Raw genomic sequence first — 21709 nt, 5'->3', positions numbered from 1 at the left:
AGAAGGGGGTGGTGGGACAGTCACCACCAGTCGATTAACGCAGGGGCACAGTGATGACACAGGGGACCCAGGCTCTCGCAATCTCTGTGCTCTACAAGCCTCAGTGCATTGGCCCCTCCTCTGGGGCTGCCTCCTTCCTTGCCCCAAGAGCAGACGTGGAGACAAGGATTTGGGTGCGGGTAGTTGATGTCGGAGGTGATCCTGAGAAGCGTGTGTAGGGAGCAGGGAAGTAAGATGGGGAAGGGAAGGAGGCCAAGACAAGGCGTGATAGTGGACAACTGAGGCCTGGTCCCACAGGGAACTCGGGGAGGCAGTGCCTTAGAGGCGTCCCATCTCCATATGAGGAGGCTGCGTCCTCCTACTCGTCTCCCCAGAGAGCACCTGGTGTGCCCAGGGTTGGAGTACTCGCTCGCACATCTCCAGCACGCATGTGCTCAGAATTTGAGCCTGCACACGCACCCTCCCCCCAACACACATACGTGACTCATACGCACACTAGAGAGCACAACCCCCCTCCCCATTAAAACAAACATCTCCGCCTTAGTCTGCTTGGAATGCTGGAACAAAATACCATAGACTGGGTGGCTTCAACAACAAATACTTATTTCGCACGGTTCTGGGGGCTGGGAAGTCCAAGGTCAAGGTGCCAGCAGATCCAGTGTCCTGGTTTGCAGGTGGCCATCTTCTCATACCCTCACGTGGCAGAGAGCCGAGAGCAAGGGAGCGAACTGCCATGTGTCTTCTTGTAGGAGCACCGATCCCATTCACAAGGGCTCCACCCTCATGACCCCCTGGCCTCTCAAAGGCTCCGCCTTCTAATATGATCACACACGCTTAGGATTTCAACGTATGAACTTGGGGGAGACGAAGCATTCGGTTCATAACAATCTTTCACTGCTTCTTACTCTGGTTTCTGGTTGGGCCAGGCAAAGCCTAGAGCATCAAACATTTATGGGGCGCCTGGGTGGCTCAGTTTGTCACGGGTCTGACTTCTGCTTAGGTCATGATCTCACAGTTTGTGGGTCTGAGCCTCGCGTCGGGCTCTGTGCTGACAGCTACTTTAGATTCTGTGTCTCCCTCTCTCTGTCCCTCCCCTGCTCACACTCTGTGTCTCTCTCTCAAAAATAAATAAGTGATAATAAAAAAACCGTTTTTGACAAAAAGCCCACCCTTAGGAGCCTCACTTAAGGAGTGAATTCAGGGAGCCATGTCAGCCCCGCCCTCCGTCAGGCTGGGATTCCCTCTAGCCCCGGATGTAATCTCTCAAACTACCAGCAGGGGGCACCCAAGAGCCACGATCGCGTCTCAGGTTTTTTTTTTGTTTTTGTTTTTCTAGTAGGTTCCCTGGTTTGTGTAAGGGTCTGTTTGTCTCTGGGTGTGGTGGAGAGAGAAGATAGGTCTCAGGAGTTCCTCAGGAGAGTTTAGCTGAGTGTGATGGACGCACTCCTCACCAACGCTAGGGACTGCATCACCCGGGCTCCAGCGCTGCGGCTGACCTCACGATAGGCCAACAGATGAGTAATTGGATAGATAGATGGATGATTGGGAGAATAGAAAGAGGCTGACTCAAGAGAACAAGGTCAAAGAGAAGAATCAGGAAGAGGGACGGAAAGCAGACAGATGAGGGCAGAAATGGGGGAAAGGGAGAGATGCAGGGAAGGTGGGCAGGGGCGTTAAGGGGGGCGATGCTAACATGAGGCCTCGGTGCTTTGGCCGGAAATATCTCTTCTCCCGGAGGCCCACCCCCCCGCTGCTGCCCACCAGACTGCTCCCCCTCTTTCCAGGGTGACTGGGGTTGGCATCTTGTGCAGGATCCCTCAGTGTGGATCCGTCCCTCTTGTCCTTATGCTCCCACAGTTCTGGGAGATGCTACTTGGGACCTCTCTGGTCTGGTTAAAATATGGGCCGTGGAGTCAGACCCAGGTTTGGTTTGAACTCAAAGCTCAACCATAGCTGTGTGACCTTGGCCAAGAAACCCACCCTCTCACTCCTCAATTTCCTCAGCCAGGGTAATACCAGTGACTCCTTCACAGGGTTTTCATGAGCATTTGAGCTATAAAACACTTAGCACCGGGCTTGGCATATAAGAACCATTGAATAGAAAGGAGGTGGAAACTATCGCTCTTGGTTCCGGAGAGTCCCATCCTCAAATGATCTGCCTTGTTGTTAAGTAGTTTTCCTCCACCTGGGTTCGGAAACTATTATCATCAAAGTGAATAGTGAGCTGCGCTGGTTAATGCATGTGAGCTCCCTAAAATGCTCATCTCTGCTTAATTCATTTGTTAACAAGATTATCTGTTGCAGGGCTGCTCGAAATAAAATATAACTGGAAACAACCTAAATGTACATTGACAGGAGAATGGATGAATTGTGGTCTATTTGTAGAGTGGAATACTGAAGAGCGAAAATGATTGAGCTAGACCTACGTGTATCCATATGGATAGATCTCAAAAGCATTTCATTGAATTAAAAAAACAAATTATAGAATAATGCATTCAGTATACCATAATATATATAGCATTTGAAAACATGCAAATTGATGATATGCCATATGGCAACATGTAGGAACAGAATAAACAGGGAAAGCAACGATCGTCAGAAGTCAGGATGGTGGCACCCTCCCAGAAGGGAGGGAGTGGGGTTGGCAAGGTCTTCGTGTGGCTTTAACTGTATTTATTCGCTTATCTCTGAGTCCCTTGAATATGGTACGAGACCTTCTCTGTTTTGTTCTTCACAACAACCCTGAGCATGAAATATGAGGAAGAGGCTCAGAGCAGCAGAGGTGGGAATTGAACCTCTGAAGGGGTCTCCTGACCCCGGCTGCCCTCCCTATCCAGCAGGCTGCTCCGGTTTTTACTGAACCACTCATAGTGATCTCAGGGACAAAGAAAAGTGCCAAGGAGCTGGGGCAGAGCAGCTGAGCTCTGCTGGGCTGGACAAGGAAGGCAGGTACTGGCCCACTGGGTTCGGGGCTTGGCTCGTGCCTGGTAGGGGCTTGGGCCCAGGCCAACCCAGGGGAGGTTTCTCACCTTCTGGTCTTTCCTGGTACTCTCCTGGTTGGGTCAGAGGTCAGTGCTCAAGCCAGCAAGGTCTCTGGAGTAGGAGGTGGAGGCCTCCTTGTCTCTGAACTTGGCTCTCCTGCTCCTGTAGCCCCCCCTCCCCCCACTTCCCACCCCAGCACAAGCAACCTGGGGGCACAGGCAGGTGGAATATCACGGAGTGAGCTCTGGTCCTGAGGACACCCGAGGATGCCCAGCCAATCAGGTCCTCAACTGCGACTCCAAAGCCTTCAGGGGAAGACATGTTCCAACTGTTCCAAGACATGGACTGGCATGCTTGCTTGCTTTCTTTCTTTCTTTCTTTCTTTCTTTCTTTCTTTCTTTCTTCTCTTTCTTCCTTCCTTCCTTCCTTCCTTTCTTCCTCTTTCTTTCTTTCTCTTTCTTTCTCTTTCTTTCTTCCTTCCTTTCTTCCTCTTTCTTTCTTTCTTTCTTTCTTTCTTTCTTTCTCTCTCTTTCTTTCTTTCCTGTCTTTATTTTCTTCCTTCTGCAAACCTACTAAGTACTAGGGCCTGTACTGGTCACTGGGAGCCAAGGATGAGAGACAGCCCCTAACCTCCAGGGGCTCAGAGTCTGCTTGGGAGATCAGATGTGTAAATAGATGAGTGCCTAATAGACATTCAATACATGTTTGGATCAAAGTAAATGAAAACTGTCCAATAAAACATTAGCACTGGAAGAGCTGCTAGAGACTGGCCCATGTGGCCCAGAGAAGGGCAGTGACTTGCTCAAGTCACAGAGTGGTCCAATGGCATAACCGAAACTAGGGCCCAGGACCCCAGGCTCCGTCTAAGCTCTTTCTACTGCATCCCACCCATGCTTTTTGCTTGTTTGTTTTTTTAAGTCGACTGTGAAATATTTCAAGTATACAAAAAAGTTTAAAGAACAGTAGCATGTCGGGTTGCCTGGGTGGCTCAGTTGGGAGAGCACATGACTCTTGATCTTGGAGTTGTAAGTTTGAGCCCCATCTTGGGTGTGGAGATTGCTTAAAAATAAAATCTTAAAGGAGTTCCTGGGTGGCTTAGTCGGTTGAGCCTCTGAGTCTTGATCTCAGCTCAGGTCATGATCTCAGGGTCCTGAGTTCAAGTCCTACATTGGGCTCTGCACTGGGTGGAGCCCACTTAAGCCTACTTAAAAAAAAAGGAAGAAAGAAGAAAGAAAACTTAAAAAAGAAGAATAGTACTGTGCCCCTTAGGAACCTACCATCAAGCTTTGTCACATTCCCAGTGACTACCAGTGCCTCTCCAGCTTGAATCAGATGCTCTCCCTACTTCCTAGGACATGTTCCTTTTGTGGACTCCATGTAAGAGCTTCTTTAAACAGAGACTGTGAAGTATTTTCTGACACCAACTGATTCTCTGATACCCACTGAGTGCCCAACAATTCAACTCATTTCTGGCACTATCGATCTGGTGTTAATTACCATCAGATCGCACAAGTTAAGGGGCTCCGTTCCATATGCTTGCCCGCACTTTAGACAAAAATCCCACCATCCTTTTCTCTCTGGTTTGGTAATTTGCTAGAATGTCTTGCAGAACTCAGAAAAACACTACTCATGTTTACTAGTGTATTATATAAAGGATTCAAATGAACAGCTACATGAAGAAATTGGATTCAAATGAACAGCTACATGAAGAAATTCATAGGGTGCATGACTAAAGAGTCGCAGATGCCATTCATGAGAACGACAGGTCTGGAATGGTCTTTTTTTTTTTTTTAATGTTTTATTTATTTTTGAGAGATAGAGAGAGACAGAACGTGAGTGGGGGAGGGGCAGAGAGAGGGAGACACAGAATCCGAAGCAGGCTCCAGGCTCTGAGCTGTCAGCACGGAGCCCGACGCGGGGCTCGAACTCACAGATCGTGAGATCGTGACCTGAGCCGAGGTCGGAAGCTTAACCGACTGAGCCACCCAGGCACCCCTGGAATAGTCTTTAGAGACCGTTTAGTGCCCTCTTCTCCTTCTCCAGTTGGGCAAACTGAGGCCCAGGTCATGCAGCAAGCTAATAACACAGCTGGGCCTTGGGGTGCCTGGGTGGCTCAGTTGTTTAAGTGACTCTTGATTTCGGCTCGGGTAATGACCTTGAAGTTCGTGGGTTCGAGCCCCCATCGGGCTCTGTGCTGACAGTGCAGAGCCTGCTTGGGATTCTGTCTCCCTCTCTCTTTGCCCCTCCCTGCTTTCCCTCTCTCTTTCTCTCTCTCTCAAAATAAATAAACATTACACACACACACACACACACACACACACACACACACACACACACACAGCTTGGGCCTAGAACTCAATTTCCTCATCCGCCAAATAATGAACAGCTGGTATTTATTGAGAATTTACAGCATGCCAAGGGATCAGCCTTGTGGGGCAGGTATTCTTATTATCCCCAGTTTACAGATGAGGAATTTGAGGCTCAGCTAAGGGAAGCAACCCGCCCGAGGTCTTTCAGCTGGTAGAGCCAGGACGAGGCAGAATCTTACTGTGAAATTCCTCTCCGGGAGGACAAGGCTTTCACCTCGCTCTGTGATTGAAAGGACCCGGTCATCTAAAGCTGCTTCCACCTCTCTGTGGGGGGCAGTGGGAGCAAGACCCCTTCGCATGGAAGGTGACCTCCCCCAACCCCAGCTGAGAATCCAGGGCTCGGTTTTGCGGTGTTTGGCCCCAAACCGGAAGTGCCGACCTTGTCATCGGCAGCCTGAGTGGGGAGGCCTGAGGGGGTAGTTGCCCCAGGATGGGGGGAGGGGAAGGAGGTGAGATGAAGCTTCACAGCGAGAGGCCCGAACCTGAGGAGAGAGGAGGCCAAGAGACGCATCACATTTATACCAAGGTGGGGGGGGGGGGGCACTGGCTTTTGTCCTGTGCTGTGCTGTCACCCCTCTGTCACCCTGTGCCTTTAGGAAAGTCTGTCACACACACTAGCTGCATATCTCCGGTGGTTTACGGCACAGATGAGGGAATAGTGGTCACAGTGGCGGGACGTGGGGCACACCCGCTAAAAGGTGACAGTCGCAGAAGGTGGGGCAGCAAGAGGGCTCTGAGAATTGGTCCAGAAGCACGGACGCAGAGTGAGTGGTGACAAGAGGCCACAACAGGCCCCTGGGACTCCTCAGAAAAAGTGGTTCCAAACTTCCCACAGCACGTGAAACAGCGCTTTGAGCTATCTGATTTGATTATCAAAGGACAAGTCACCCCAGGAGGATGGAGGGGTTTGTGTAGACCCGTTCCAGGTGGAAAATGCTCAGCACAGTGTCTCCCCTCAGTAAATGCTTCATAAATGACCAAGTGACGGAGGCAGTAGGTACAGCAGTTAGCAGAGCGATCAGAGCCAGATTGCTTGGGCTCCTCACCTTGTCCAGGTTCCTTTAGGTGAGTCACTTCACCTCCGTCCTTCAGTTTCGCCTCTGAAAAGTGGGGGTGCTGGCAACACCTACCTCATAAGGTTGCAACGAGGGATAAGTGAGCGAATGCGTATAATGCACTTAGCACGGTGTAGTAGCCAGATTCTCCAGAGAGACAGAACCAGTAAGAAATACAGATACGTCTTAGTCTGTGTTCAGATTGCAATAACAAAAATACCACAGGCTGGGTGGCTTCAATAACAACTATTTATTTCTCACAGTTCTGGAAGGCTGGGAGTCTAAGATCAAGGCACTGGCAGACTTAGTGTCTGGTAAGGGCTTTCTTTCTGGGTCACAGAGCGCTTTCTTGCCGTGTCCTCACATGATGGAAGGGACAAGGATGTTCTCTGGGGTCCTGCTTTTGTAGGGATACTAATTCCATGAGGGTTCCACTCCAATGACCTACTCACCTCCCGCAGATCCCACCTTCAAATACCACCCCATTGGGGGGTAGGTTTCAACATATGAATTTCGGGGGGATACAACCTTTTAGTCTCTCTCTCTCCATATATATATGTGGGGGGGCATATAAAGAAATTTATTATTAGGTATTAGCTCATGCAATTATGGAGGATGAGACTCAAGAAAGCAGGTAGTGAGGTTCAAAAAGGGCTGCGAACAAGACAGCCAATCTGGGTCTCAGGGTCAAAGAACCAGGAGGATTGATGTTGGATTGATGGCCCAACTCAGGCAGTCAGAGAACAAATTCAACCTTTTTGTTCTATTCTGGCTTTCCACAAATTGGATGATGCTGACCCACACTGGGGTTTGCTTTACTCAGCCCAACTCAAATGTTAATCTCTTCCAGAAACACCTTCATAGACGTACCCAGAAATAAGCAGACATCTAGGCACACTGGGACCCAGTCAAGTTCACACATAAAGTTGCACAGAGCAGCTGGGACACAGGAGGCATTGGGCACCTATTGGCCACTATTATTATGGTTTTTTGGAAAAGGAGACAGAAGTTCAAAAAGGCTAAGTCATGTGGCCGTGGTCGCAGGGTTGCAGTGGAATGCTGGTGAGCTGGGTCTCAGAAAAGAAAACCAAACAAACAAAAACACCTGATTTGCTGCTTTGCCAATTCCTGTGGTGTAAATATCCCCACCATGGCTGATTTCAAGCCACCAGTGGTTTAACAACCTGGTCACCAAATTCCAGAGTATTTAACAATCGGCTGACTCCGGCTCGCTGCTGCCGGTCCCCTGGGCCTGTAACATAGGGAGGATTTCGTAAACATTAGCTATCGCTACGAGCCAGTCAGTCTGCAATGATCACTGGGTACCCTCCTTGCCCCTTTTACAGAACAGGAGATTGAGGTTTGCAGAAGTTCAACCACTTACTTACCCAAGGTCACAGCAAAAACCAGTTACCTGCTGTCCTACTTCCTATGTCTTCGCTCAGCAAGGTTGTAGATAAACCATTGTGTTCCCCCCCCCCCCCCCGCCCGGCCTTGGGGCGAGGGAATTTCCCAGGCCCCATGAAGATAGGAGCCCTGTGCCCTGCCACCATTGGCTGTTCTACCCCACAATCCCCGAGGTGGCTTGGCAGGTGGGAAGTTCTTGCTGGCTGGGGCTCTTGCCAAGCCACGCCTGCCCCAGTGCTCCTGAGCGCAAATCTGTCTCGGCTTGTACCTGCCTCGTGTGGGCTTGGGGAAGGCTGTTTTGGCAGCCTGCGAGCAGAGGGCCCTTATCCTCGAGGGTGTTGGGGCATGAGGGTGTGTGACTCAGGGTGCTTGGGTGGGTAAGAGGCTGCAGCCAGGGGAGGGCCAGAACGCAGCCCAGGAGGGATTTTCAACCCTGCAGACAGGCTGGCCCCGTGACAGGTAAGGGCTCAGGTGAGTCACACCAGTAAGAGTCGCCCGAGGCTGGGCACAGATGTCCTCCAGCCAGGGTGGGACAGCCGAGAAAGTTCCAAGTGGCTTGGCTCTAGCTGTCTCCTGAACTGATGGGGGGGTGGGGGGGTGGTCTCATAGTTGCGGCTGCCGAAGTCAGCTTGCTCCTTATCTTTGGTACTTCCTTATCTTTGGTACTTCCGGAACCAGGTGCTGAAAGGACAAGGGAACACCCCTCCTACCATCTCTGGCCCCAGGGGAAGGGAGGTTGTGGGGGCAGGAATAGGGGGTGGTTAACTAGCAGCATATGTGCTAATGAGGCAGGGTCCTAAGGTCTCCGGAGAAGGAGGCTATTCGCTCCATTCTGGGGGAGCCCAGAGGAACGGGATGCCCTCAAACTCCTCACGCCTGGGGTAGAGAAAGGGCCCCTGCTGGACCCGGTGGGGGCACAAGAGGGGACAGGTTACAGGTAGAACTGCTGGGGTGTGGGGAGTTGGGGGGGATGAGAAGGAGAGGGAGGGGCAAGGAATGATCGAAAGCCCAGCTGGTGTGGCAGCGGAGCTGAGGAGCCAACGGTTGGAGCTGGCCCCGGTTGGGCAAGGGAGGGGGCTGCTGTGGCTGGAGACTCTGCAGGGCACCCACCCAGGACATTCTGAGACTCTGGCATCCATCCTTGCAGTGCTAGGGAGGGAGAGGCAGCTGGGCTTGGCTGGGCGGTGGAGGATGGGGTTTGGTGGAAGACAGGGCTATAGCTGCCCACCCATCCATGTCTCCAGGCTAGACGCCTCCCAACGCTGCTCGGTTCACGGGGTCACTTACTGAGTCCTCACTGGGTGAGAAGAGTGGCCCCCTCTGGATGGAGCCGAAACACTGGGTTCTAATTCTGACTGCTGGGTGAGCTTGGGTAAGTCTGTTGCCCTCTCTGAGTCTCAATTACCCCATGTGGCAGACAAAATACCTACCTACCTCTTAGGGGCGCTGTGAGGATTCAATGAGAGGGTAGAAGGTCCTGGCGCGTGGAAGGTACTCCACCCATGTCAGTTTCTTGGGGATGGAGCTGGGCAAGAGGTAGGGCAGGCAGCTTCCGCATACCTTTCTCCTTGCGTGTCCTCATGCTTGGAGTCAGCTGGACCCTAACCAGCTGGACTGACTCAAGACGGGGCCCTGAGAGCCCAGGATCTGAGGACAGAACCTCCTCTCCCCCGACCCGGGGAAAGGGCTTATAGTCTCTCGACCCCACTTCTGGCTCCCTGCCCCTTCTGGCTCTGAAGGCCTCTGTGGTCCCCAGAGTACCTAGAGATCCCCTGGAGTTGGGGAGGCCAGAGAGGGGCATTCTTGGTCTTCTGGGACACAGCCTGGCTTTCTGGTAGGATGGATGAATAGCACATTCCTCCTAAAATAATTGTCCTCGAGCTATTTCCAGAGGCTCTTGGTGCCCAGGCCAGAAATGGCCAGTGATCTCGATGCCTGGGTACCTTCAGGACATGCGGTGCAGAGTCCCAGCCCTCTTGCTGGCTGGCTGCCCGCCTGCCCGGCCCCCAGCCCAGAGCAGAACCAGGCCAGGCTGAGGCCCCACAAGGAAACTGCTGATACTGCTGCTTCACTGGTCCACTGAGTTCCCCCACACCCCTCTTCCTCCTTTTTTGGAGGGCCCTCTGATCCCTCCTCTGGGCTCTCTGTTTCAGCATCTATAACTACCCCATCCCAGGGCAAAAAGGCCTTTCACCCTCAGTGGCTGCCGGCTAAGGAGGGCCCACAGACGCTTCCGTGTTATAGAGCTTTATAATCCTGGGTCTGATCCTTCAGAAACATCAGACTAAGAACCTTCTCTGGAACAACGTGGCTGAGCTCTTCAAAAACGACCATCTCATAGGGGCGCCTGGGTGGCTCGGTTGGTTAACGTCCATCTCTTGACTTTGGCTCGGGTCATGATCTCACGTTTCGTGGGATCGAGCCCTGCATCGGGCTCTGCACTGACAGTTTGGAGTCTGCTTGGGATTCTCTCTCTCTCCCTCTCTCTCTGTTCCTCCCCTGATTGCAGGCTCTCTTCCTCTCAGAATAAATTAATTCACTTAAAAAAAAAAGTCCATCTCACAAAAGACAAAGGCTGAAGAATTGTCCCCAGCTGAAGGAAACCGAAGACCCCTGAGAACGAAAAGCCATGCTTGCTCCTGGGTTGGTTCCAGCGCCTGAAGAGTTGCCAAGAGGAACATCGGAGGGGCAGTCGGTGAAATGTACACTACATGATCAGACTCCACCGTTGCCGAATGTCCTGTACTTGGGTCATTGTAGTGTGGATGCGTAAGAAAATGTCCGGGATATCTGTTCATCCTTGGGGTAGGGACTACTTAGTGCCAGGCCTTGTAGATTTGATCTTTCCTTCTCCTGGGCCGGAGGCCTCTGCCACAGCCATGTTACAACAGATCCTCGGTCAGGCCAAGAAGCATCCAAGCTCGATCCCCCTCTTCGTATTTATTGGAGCAGGAGGTACGACAGCAGCCCCTGACATGGTCCAATCCAGATGTCAGTTAGGGTAGGAAGAATAACCCAGAACTGACTGGGTCCCAATGATCACCACGAGCTCTACTCACCGATTGTAGATTACAGCAAAATGAAGGAAGAAAGTTCCAGACTTGTAAATGAAATGTCTTGCTCTCAAGCCGCTTAGAATGAAGGTCTCCCAGAAGCCCTCCGTACAAAATTTTCCAGTTATCCAGGAAATATTTCTCCTCTGAACTCACATCAGTGTTTTGTGTTAGGGTTTACGCTGATTAATAAATATCTGAAATTTGAATTAAAAAAAAGAAAAGAAAATGCCCCCGTTCACCTGGCATGTGGGCAATACACGCCCAAGTGTTCAAGGGGAAAAGATAGTGCTGTCTGAGACTTCCTCTCCAAATAATAATAATCAGAGTGTGTGTGTGTGTGTGTGTGTGTGTGTGTGTGTGTGTGTGGTGATAAATGTAGCAAAAGCGTTAATAAATTGTGGATTTGGATGAAGACTACTTGGGAGTTCGTTGTCTTGTGAGTTTTCAGTAAGTTTGAAAATTTTTCAAAATATAAAGTAAAACTGTATTTTCAATGTTTGAGAGAAAGCAATGACGGACGGAGCCTTTCCTTAGCACATATGTACTGGATGCCCCCTAAGGACCAGGGCTGGGTCAGGGGCACACAGGTTCTGAGATTTGCTGGCTGAAGAATCTCAGTTTCTGGCCAGCTTTCATCAGGTAGTAGGTACTCGACACTGGATCGCTGACTGCCGCGGGGAAGGAAAGACAGTTAGGCTCAAGAATGGGTCACTGGAAGGGAACAACACTCTGGGGAGACTCAATAAATGTTTGCTGAGCCAGTGAAGAAAGAGAAGTGACTGATGCTGATCACGGCCGATGGGAGTTATATCAGGGGCAGCTGAGAACTCCCTGACTCTCAGCATAATTAAACACTAGAAAAACAACAAGGAACACTGGAAAACATCCACCCCAGTCTCATTTTAAAAATAGGGCCCATCTGTCCTGGAGGGCTTAAAGCGGCGCGGGCCCTAAGGCAGGGGCCTGGCCAGAATGGCCTCTGGAGGCCCCTCCCAGCTGTAAGATTCCATGATTCTATGACACGGCCAGCAGTCTGGAGTGGCGACATGAGGGTATCCCCAGTGGAGAGCAACAGGAGGGCTAAGTCATCTACCTCCTAAAGACAGAGTGAGCGTGGCAGAGGGCCCTTATGGCAGATAGGGCTTAGCCAGCCAGGAAGGGAAGGGTGGGGCTCTGCGGGGGTCAGTCCTCAGTCGCCTCCTGTATTTCTGGAGGAGACAGGGTGGGGTTGGACCCGGAAGGGAAGAGGCAAGGGTCTGTGCATTCCACGCGATTCAGACCCAAAGGACAAGGGCAGCTGAGGGCCATGGGCTGGAAGAGGGGCAGGCAGCTGTTTTCTGGGTGGGACAGGCTCAAATATTGCTCTGTTCTCACTAGACGGAAGTGGAAAATTAGCATCAAACTGGCAGTACTGAGGGAGAGAAATCAGAACCTGCCTTCTAGCTGGGGAAGGAGAGTATCGGGGAACCGATGGACAATGGAGATGAGGAAGGGAGGACTACACTGCCCTTGGCCGGGACAGGAGGCGGGGTTAAATGGACTGGGCATTTCCTTGGCCTGGTCAGGTCTAGGTCTCGGCGAAGTGCCCACATTTGGACCACAAGGAGTAGGAATCCCAATCCCCCTCCTCCTGTGGAGTGGATGAGGAGACCTTCTACTACCCGAGAGGGTCAAGACCGAATATCCTGGAAGGCTGTGACCTTACAAGTCCAGCCCTATCAGTAGTCTTGTCCTATGACCTTCCCCCCTCTCATTTGGGATTCCTAAAGTCAGGATCAACTTAGGTACGGGGTTAGCAAGCACCCCTGTCTCTCTGGTTCTCCCCAGTTGTGCCCCCATCCAGCAGGCAGAGCAGATGTGGTGAGAACTCTTTCTTAAGAGACTGCGAGGGAGGGCCAAAGTCACCCCAACAACATAGCATTGTCTTTCAGGGGTCATCAGACACGACCGAGACAGTACCTCGGCCCCCACCACTTCCAACCCGTGCAATCTGAGACGAGTCACGTCATCTATCTGAGACTGAGTTTCTCCATCCATCAACCAGGAGTAGAATAGTGACCACCTCCTTGATTTGTAGCAAGAATTACATGTGAGACACAAGCAAGGGGCCAGGCACGGAGAGAGTACCTATAGCATCGCATCACTTCTAAGATGCATTTTTTTTTTTACTAACAGGCGCATTGCGTAGTGGACGATTACACTCTGGAAAGGAGATATCTCTCCATGCTTGGGATTTCCCCATTAGAGATTCGATCCTTGGCTTTTGTGGTCTTCTGGAGTCCTTGCTCCAAAGGCAAATGGGAATTTCAAAATATGGGCCAGAGCCAAAGGATCAAGGAGACTGCCCCACTTTTCCTAAGGGTCCTCTGGCCTTGAGTTGTTCTCAGGGTCTTGCCTTCTGCCTTGTCTCTTTTTTTTTTTTTTTTAACTTTATTTTTGAGACAGAGACAGACCATGAACGGGGGAGGAGCAGAGAGAGAGGGAGACACAGAACCGGAAGCAGGCTCCAGACTCTGAGCCATTAGCCCAAAGCCCGACGCGGGGCTCAAACTCACGGTCCGTGAGATCGTGACCTGAGCTGAAGTCGGACGCTTAACCGACTGAGCCACCCAGGCGCCCCTTCCGCCTCGTCTCTTGCTTTCTGAAGAATAAGGTGTCTGTTTTCCAGTTTGAAAATCCCCAGGGCCTAGGAGGACGTTGAGGAGTAGGAGAAGGGTGCTGTTGGCTCTCCGGAGCTAGAGGGAACCCACGGGGAGAAAGCGTGCAGGGAGGGGGCAGGCAGCCGAGAGGAGCTGACCCAACTGTCTTCACCAGGCCCGGTAGCGAGCCTCCAGGTGAGCTCACGGCAGGTCGGCGCCACGAAGCTGTATCTGCCCAGCTGGGACGATGTCCGGACGTCCGGTGAGCCGTTCCAACATCCACAGCCGCTTGAACCATCCCAACAACGTGTCCTTTTCGGCCCAGGCTGGCCCCACGGCCCCGGTGTGAGCGGGGCTGATGGTGTCAAACACCCCCGCACCCCGAGCGGCTCTGAGACCAGCAGCTGCAGCCCCTCCTCGGAGCAGCCCGACAGCCCCAGCTTCTTCAGACTCCCAGTGAGGAAAATCTGCATGGGCCGCCCCTACAACTCCAAGTTCGTAGAGACAAGCCACCTGGCGAACCACCCCAAGGTGGCCAGAAAACCCGCTTACCATGGCGGCCCCCGCTACCTGCTCTGTACAGAACATCCCTCAGGCCCCTGTAGCCCCACCTTCCTGGACCAACTCATCAAAGGCATCAACTACCTTGACAGATCCACCAGTGCCTTCTGCTCCAAATCGTCACTGAGCCTGCCCAGGCTTGCAGCCAACTGCCTGGAGCGCGCGGCCACCTCCATCCACCTGGACCACCCAGACCACGCCTTCCCCCGTAGTTACTCCAACCCCGTCACCGGCGTGGCCGCCTCCGACGACTACACCAACACCTGCATGGTGCTGTCCACCGGGGGCGTCAACGCTTTGCAGTGTGTGGATGGGCCTGCCAACGCCAGATGCCCACCCCAGCTTCAGAGACGGAGCCTTACACCCGTGCTGCCGCAGAGGCCGGGGACGAAGCTGCCTGAGCTCCCCTTGTTCGGCAACGGGATCTTTTCCTTGGGTCACCTGCCCAAGTTCTGGGAGGCAATCCGCTCGGGCTGGAGAGCCCCCGAGCCCATCTCCAAACCCTGTAGCTGGTGGTAACATCGACCGCGAAATGGGTACAGGCGCATCGGGCTGCAGTGGTAGAAAATAAATGGTCTGTGGCAAAATGCTTCTTCCGAGGCTCTGTTGGAGGGGAGGGGGTGGAACAGCCATTGGGATTGGGGGTTATAAACTCAAGGACCTCCAGGGCCAGGAAGGTACAAGTTAATGGGTGAACTGGCCGAGGGGAGAGGAAATACCCGGTCTAAACCGAGCTCTCAGACGGGTTGTTGCTTTTTCCAAAAAAAAAAAAAAAGCCAGGAATCTCATGTTTACATGCTAACAACAAATTCAGAAATGTCCTAGTGCTCAGTGGGCCCAAGAAAAATACTTGCTGGTGGAATGTGAAGCCCACAGGCCACAGTTTGGAATCTCTGGTTTATATCTTGAATGGATCACTGGGGGGTTTCCCCATGGGAAGAGAAATAGACTAGCTATTCACTCCCGATCCCTATTCATACTCTTCTGGTTTCAGGATTGTTGTGGATGTTGATTTTACCACTGCCCAATGTGAACAGAAATAATAATGACGACGATGGTAGGATGGTGGTGGTGGTGGTGACAGCAATAGTAAAACTTCACAGAGCACTTATCGTGGAGCAGGCACTATTCTAAGTGCCTCGTCTATATTCTCTTCAGGATGTGTTTTTAATGACCGGGGCTTAGGGTGGATGTAGAGGAAAACTTTCTGATGGCTAGTGGGAGAGGCAATCAGAGATCGTTGCCACTGGAGGGAATGCCCTTCCTAGGAAATCTCTGAAGAGTGGTTCTGTCCAGGCCAGATGAGGGCTGGAAGGTCAGAATGAGGAGGCCCCAAGTTTCTTGCTGGAAATGTCTGAGAAAATGTTCCCTGAGCCACCAAGGGCTCCCTCCAAACCTTCAGAGACTCAACTGATTTGAGTGCTGAGAAGTGAGACCCCACAAGGCATCCAGGGACTGAGGGATCATAGAGACTGGGATTCCAGCCTCGTTCTGCCACTAGCCTGCCCTGGGACTTTGGGTACATCACTTTCTCTCCCCAGACCTGTTTCCCCTTCTGTAAATGATTAGGGTAGCTTCGATGGCCCCGAAAGGCCCCCGATTCTGATATTTCTAAATCTGTCTTCCTAGTCCCAAGCCAGGCCTGGGCTGAGAATTGAGAGTGCCCCCCCTCCCCCCACTTGCCCCTCAACTCAGGCCTCCTGAGTTCTGAGCCAACTTCCCATTTTTGGCCTTGGGACCATTTCTGTGTGACTCTGAACTTCAGGCCCAGGCCCTTCTTGCTGGAGCTTTCCTGTCTCCTTGGAAATACAAAGGCCAGTAGCAGGTCAGCGCGTGGAATGGGGCTGACCTTAAAATAATGCAGAACCCGCAGTTCTACAAGATTTCATGACTCTTAGAGGGAGTGGCCTGCTCTGGCCTACCTAGCTGCATGCCAAACAGAGAATGGCCAAGCCTGAATATCCCTATCATGAGGTCACCATGATGGTGTCGGGATAGGAGGAAGGCTAGGAGGAAGGATAGGAGGAGGGAAGGGCGTACCAGACCCCAGTTTACTGAATTCACCCCCACTTCTATTTCATCTCTGAGGAACAAGGGATATCCTCCCTGGGCCTAAAGCTCAGCAGTCCAGCACACTCCTTTCCTTGTCTCTGGGATCCCTTCCCTCCTGAGGGAGAAGACTCAATTGTCCAGTGACCCATTCCCCAGGTGGACATTTGTAGGAATACAGCTTATTAGAATCCATTTTGGCACAACTCAAGAGATAGTTCAAGATGTCCTGATTCCCAAATCCTCTGTCTGGCCACTCAAAGCCATCCCCTTCCTGCCCTAGGTCCATATTTGCATAAGATTTGTCCCTGACTCTCCTGGAGATGCCTGACTCCAAATCGGTTTAATTTCCCCTAAGCAGAGTGTAAGACCCTTGCCTACGACACTGCCCTTGAGGCCTCCAGTGTCTAACCCAGTTCTGGCTCACAATAGGGGCTCAGTTATTTTTTATTTTTTATTTTTTTTAATGTTTATTTTTGACAGAGACAGAGACAGACACAGAATGCGAGTGCGTTAGGGGCAGAGAGAGAGGGAGACACAGAATCCGAAGCAGGCTCCAGGCTCTGAGCTGTCAGCACAGAGCCCAGCGCGGGGCTCGAACTCACAAGCTGCGAGATCATGACCTGAGCTGAAGTCGGATGCTCAACTGACTGAGCCGCCCAGGCACCCCAATAGGGGCTCAGTTATTAATATCGATTACAGATCAGTGTGCCCAATAGGCGCTCAGCAATGGTAATTACTATTGTCTGGAGAATAGAGTGTCTTATATGCAATGGATGTTCAATAACTATTAATTATGGCCAATGTTTATTAAGCTCTTAGCTATATACCAGGCATTGTTTTAAGTGCTTTATACATAATAACTCATTTAATCCCCACATCAGTCCTTCAAGGAAGTTACTATTGTCCCTATTGTATGGATGAGGAAACTGAGGCACAGAGAGGTCAGGCATAAATGATTATGATAAAGATGATTACAGTGCATACAACACAGCGGCTCTTCAAAAACTGGTTGGCATTGTCATTATAGAGTATTATGTGCACAGTAGGTGTTCAATCGTAATAACAATTATCTTCATGATTATGACATCTTGCAAATAGTAGGTGCCCTGCAAACGTACACAGTGGATGCCCAATGAATGGCAAATATCATTACAGAGCCCAATACATAGTAGGTGCTCAAATGAAGTTTGACCACTGGTGGCGGGTTGGATTATATGTTAAAGGGACAGGATCTCTGTGCTTGGCCCGACCGCTGCTCGGATACTCACTGCTCACGAAGCCCTTTTCACCAGGCACTTAGCCCAAGTGCAGAGAAAATAAGGCTCTTAGCTAGAGAAGGCTGGCTGTTCCATGTGGCCAAGCAGAGACCACAGGAAGTCCTCTGTGTCCACTGTTCAAGCCATGGATCTGCAAGGTCTATGTAAACAGGAAGCAGCATGCTGGCTATAGAACAATGTCACAGCCTGGTGTGCTGCCCGGCTTGTATACGGAAGAAGCTAGGTGTCACCACAGCTGGGCGGGGGGGGGGGGGGTTGGGGGGGGTCAGGGAAAGCCCTTCACGCCTGTAGAAGTAACCTCAACATTTATTGAGCACCCACGCTGTTCCAGGCATGTGTCCGATGCCTGAAACATAGGGTCTCAGCCCTCTGTACTCTCAACGAGGCTAAGTTTTAGTACCTCATTTTGCAGAGGGGGAAACTGAGGCTCAGAGAGAAAAAGTGCCACCCCTAAGCTCCTGCAGCTGGAATGGAGCAGAGCTGGGATTCCAACCCAGCGCTCTGACCCTCAGCCAATGCCCTTTCCATCCAAATTGCAGGGTTTTTCCTTCGTATTTATTGAATAGATCCCAAGAGAAAGAGGGGTAAATCTTGGTATCCAAAATATGCAGTAAACTAGACAAAGCAAGGATGGTGTTTAACTCTAGGGGTCTGGGACGCGCCTCAACACCAGTGTTCTGAACAGGGCCATGTTAACCTGAAATACGCTCTTTCTGGGAAGTAGGAAACAAAGAGAGAAATTTCCTCGGAGGTCACCTGTGGTCTCAGTTGCCCAATTCACCGGTCCCTGCATCATTGGGTAACACTGGGGATAGGTGCATGACATTAGAATTATTTTTGTATATTAACAAAATCTGACATAGCCCTTTTCAAACAAATAATGTGATATCACCGTTCTATGATTCTAGAAAGTAAATGCCACTTTTTGTATTGACGAGGCGCATGTTGGAGCGACACATCATCCTATTCCCAACCCTCACTGTCCCACCAGCCTTTCCTCGTTTCTGAACCTAAGTCTCTAAACCTTAGCCCACCACGCCCCCCAACCCCATTCCCGAGGCCCACCTTACCCCTCACTGTCTTGTCTGTCTGCACACGGCTGGTTCTGCTTACTCGACACACAAAGCAGAAAACTAGGAGTGGGGGTACCCTGTCCTCACTCCAACTGCATGCACGTTGCCTGCTTTTAAGTTGAAATCTCAGTAGAAGCAAAGAGCCTCAGACATGAGCCATGCCTGAGTTGGTACCATTTTTGGCAAACTTAATAGCTTCCTGGGCCCCTCCCAACAGGGCAGGAATTTATCGTGAACAATTGAACAAAGCCGGGAACTCGGAGGGAGAAGGCACAGGACATTCCAAAAGGATTTCTCTCAAGCTCCAAAAGACAACATGTGGGAACACTGCAGAAACCTCATAACCTAGCAAAGAAAAGCATGAAAGGGACGGAAAATCTGCCCAGTGGGAAGGGAAGCGCGGGCTGGAGGAAGGAACAAGGGGCCTCGGGTCAGGAGGCCAGGGTGGGAGGCCTGCCTCTGCCATTCATGACCCCTCAGAGGCCACTCCACCTTTCTGGCCTCAGATTTGTGGCCCTTAAAAACTGAGGGAACTGGAGAAGCAAACACACGGATGCATACGTATGCGTTCACGGCGATGCTTTATTAATCACAACGACGTGGAAACAGCCCGAATATCCACCGGCAGGACAGCGTTGATGAACTGTGGCGTGTTGATGAGACACAATACCAAATCGTTATCACAAGTGTCGTGTGCAAAGCCAACACGAGTGCCGTGCAAAGAAGCTGGCCCACAGATTCCTAACGGGTAACATTTGCAGCAAGGAGCAGGTGACGGTATGCACATCCGCGTGCTGCTTGCGATACAGAGCAAGTATGGCAGCAAAAGATCGTCAGCTGAGTTACACAGAGTGCTCACCAATACGGTTGATTTACACTCTGTGCGAGTTTCTTATCTCAGACCGGTCATACACAGTCTGGGGACTGGCACCGATCCACGGAGCCATTTTTAAGTAGCGCTGGCCTTTGCTGGACACGCAGAACTGTGTTTAGGAGGAGACTGGTAGGCAAGAAAAGCGAACAGGAAACTGCACACATGCACTGATGACATAACGTAAAATGCGTGCGTGCACAGTAACAGAGGAAGGGACATGAGCATTTATGGGGCTCCAGCTACGGGCCCTGCACAGAAGTCTTCTCCTGCTGAAGCAGGAGTGCGTGGGCAGGAATGTGAGGGAGTGTATGGAGGCCATAAGAATTCCAACCCGGCTGGAGGGGAGGGGATGGGGGGGGCGGGGGCGGGCATGAGTGACAAATTCAAATTATAGAGACCATTTATGGTCAGCTCAGGAGCCAGGCTCTGCGGCAGTATGTGCAAAGCGTGTTCTGAGAAACACCAGTCTTGTGAAATGTTAAAAGATTTTCTCACAAAAACAAATGGGCTCCTTTCTCAAGTATCTTGAGGAATGCTGGATTCAATAGAGTTGGGCAGGCGACTTTCCTGGAGGCCTGCTCAGAAACGTTCCTGTGTCGGTGTCCCTCGAGATGGCCAAAGTGTAGGAAAGAACGCAGAGTTCCCAAACTTTGTGAGCAGGGAACCCCTTTGTGAAGGAGCATCTCAGAGGGCAGGTGCTCCGTGAGGCACAGGCTGGGAACCTGGCCCCAGGCCTGGGACCCAGAATGGGAGCTCAGCAAGAAAGTGATTGGTAAGGACGGGGGTGGGGAGATTTCTGGAGGGGGCAGAAGGGTCAAATCCAGGCTATTTTCAGAAAAGTCACACTTCTACCTAGGCAGAGTTGGGAACAACTCAGAGAGAAGCAGATTGGATGTGGTAGAGAATGTGGGTTCTAGAGTCAGACAGATGTGGATGTGAATCCTGGCCCTACCTCATACTGACCGTGTGCGATCTGGGCAAGCCACTCCGTGCTTTGGCGACTCAGTTTCCTTGTCTGGAAAAGGGCAGTAATAAAATACACTGTCATGGGGCACCTGGGTGAGCGTCCAACTTCGGCTCAGGTCATGATCTTGCGGTTTGTGAGTTCGAGCCCCACGTCCGGCTCTGTGCTGACAGCTCAGAGCCTGGAGCCTGCTTCGGATTTTGTGTCTCCCTCTCTTTCTGCCCCTCCCTTGCTTGCGCTCTGTCTCTCTCTCTCCTTCAAAAATAAATAAACATTAAAAAAAACTTCTAAAATAAAATAAAATAAAATAAATATAAAATAAAATAAAATAAAATAAAATAAAATAAAATAAAATACACTGTCATGCCAACTACCCAGAACTGTGGTAATAATTAAATGAGATCCAGTGGGGTTTTTCGTTTTGTTTTTGTTTTTTGAGAGGGAGGGAGAGAGAAAGAGAATCCCAAGCAGGCTCCACGCTGAGCCCCAACGTGGGGCTTGATCCTATGACACTGGGATCAATCAATGGACCCACCCAGGCACCTGAGATTCCGTGTTAATCAAACAGTGAGGGGAATGTATCTGCTCCAAGTACAGACTAGAACGGGGACATTTACCAATTTGTTCTTTCATTCAAGTGAAACCATCCAAGTGCCAGCTCCCTGCCAGGCACTGTGCCCTTCACAGGGGATACGGTTGGGAACAAGACAGAAATCAGACCATCACGCTCCCTGCCTTGATTATGCCTCATAATATTAAACGATCTTCCAAATTATTGCAAATGTAAAAATGTTGAGAGAGAAGCTTGGCGGAGGCAGGTTGTGGGAAAGTACAGCAGGGGACATGACCTAGCCTGGGAGGTCAGGCAAGGCTTCGATGGTGGCACGATCTTCGAGCTAAACGCTAAAAGAGAGTAGGATGAAGAGGAGGGGTTATTGGGTGGGAAACGCACTCGGGGAGAAGGAAAAGCATGCGTAGAGACCATGTTGGGGGAAGGAGGAAGCTAGAGAAATGGGCAGGACTGTATCTTGCCAGGCCTTGTGGGGTCCTCTCCTTCTCATGGGAACTTTTACTGCCTGCTTAGAACTGTGTCCTCTGTCCTCCTCCTCCTCTTCTTCACATCACCCCCAGGTTTCCTCTCCTCCATCTCCACTCCCTTTTAATGCCAATTTTCCTGTTCTATGTTATCACCCAAGGACATATCCTTACCCTGCCAGCATCTGTTTTCCCACACAGGTACTGGAACCTTTGTGCAAAATAGGTATTCATTTTCATTATTGAATGAATGCAGGTCCACAGTTAGCCCACACGGTGCTTTTGCTCATATGAACAAAAGGTACCCTCTCTGGGCAGATCTAGCCCCAAAGCAGGGCCCACTTGGCTGCATACTCTTGTTCGGT

The 21709-nt window shown here is 51.1% G+C and overlaps 1 protein-coding gene and 1 pseudogene across 1 annotated transcript; both read left to right on the top strand.

Annotated features, from left to right (window-relative positions):
* The first annotated feature begins 9666 nt into the window (after positions 1-9666).
* Positions 9667-11280, top strand: LOC147577834 (cytochrome c oxidase subunit FA4 pseudogene; annotated as a pseudogene).
* Positions 11281-11870: 590 nt separating this feature from the next.
* LOC147577833 (uncharacterized) lies at positions 11871-14656 on the top strand. Its single transcript, XM_086715238.1, is given in 3 exon segments — positions 11871-11976; positions 13684-13822; positions 13825-14656. Coding segments are annotated over 2 exon segments (831 nt in total). The 5' UTR covers positions 11871-11976; positions 13684-13755; the 3' UTR covers positions 14589-14656.
* The last annotated feature ends 7053 nt before the right edge of the window (positions 14657-21709 follow it).

This window comes from Puma concolor, chromosome C1 (assembly GCF_028749965.1).
Source record: "Puma concolor isolate L17-30 chromosome C1, mPumCon1.1.hap2, whole genome shotgun sequence".
Lineage (NCBI taxonomy): Eukaryota > Metazoa > Chordata > Mammalia > Carnivora > Felidae > Puma > Puma concolor.
Note: the sequence above shows the minus strand (reverse complement) of the source record. Positions and strands in the feature narration are given on the sequence as shown.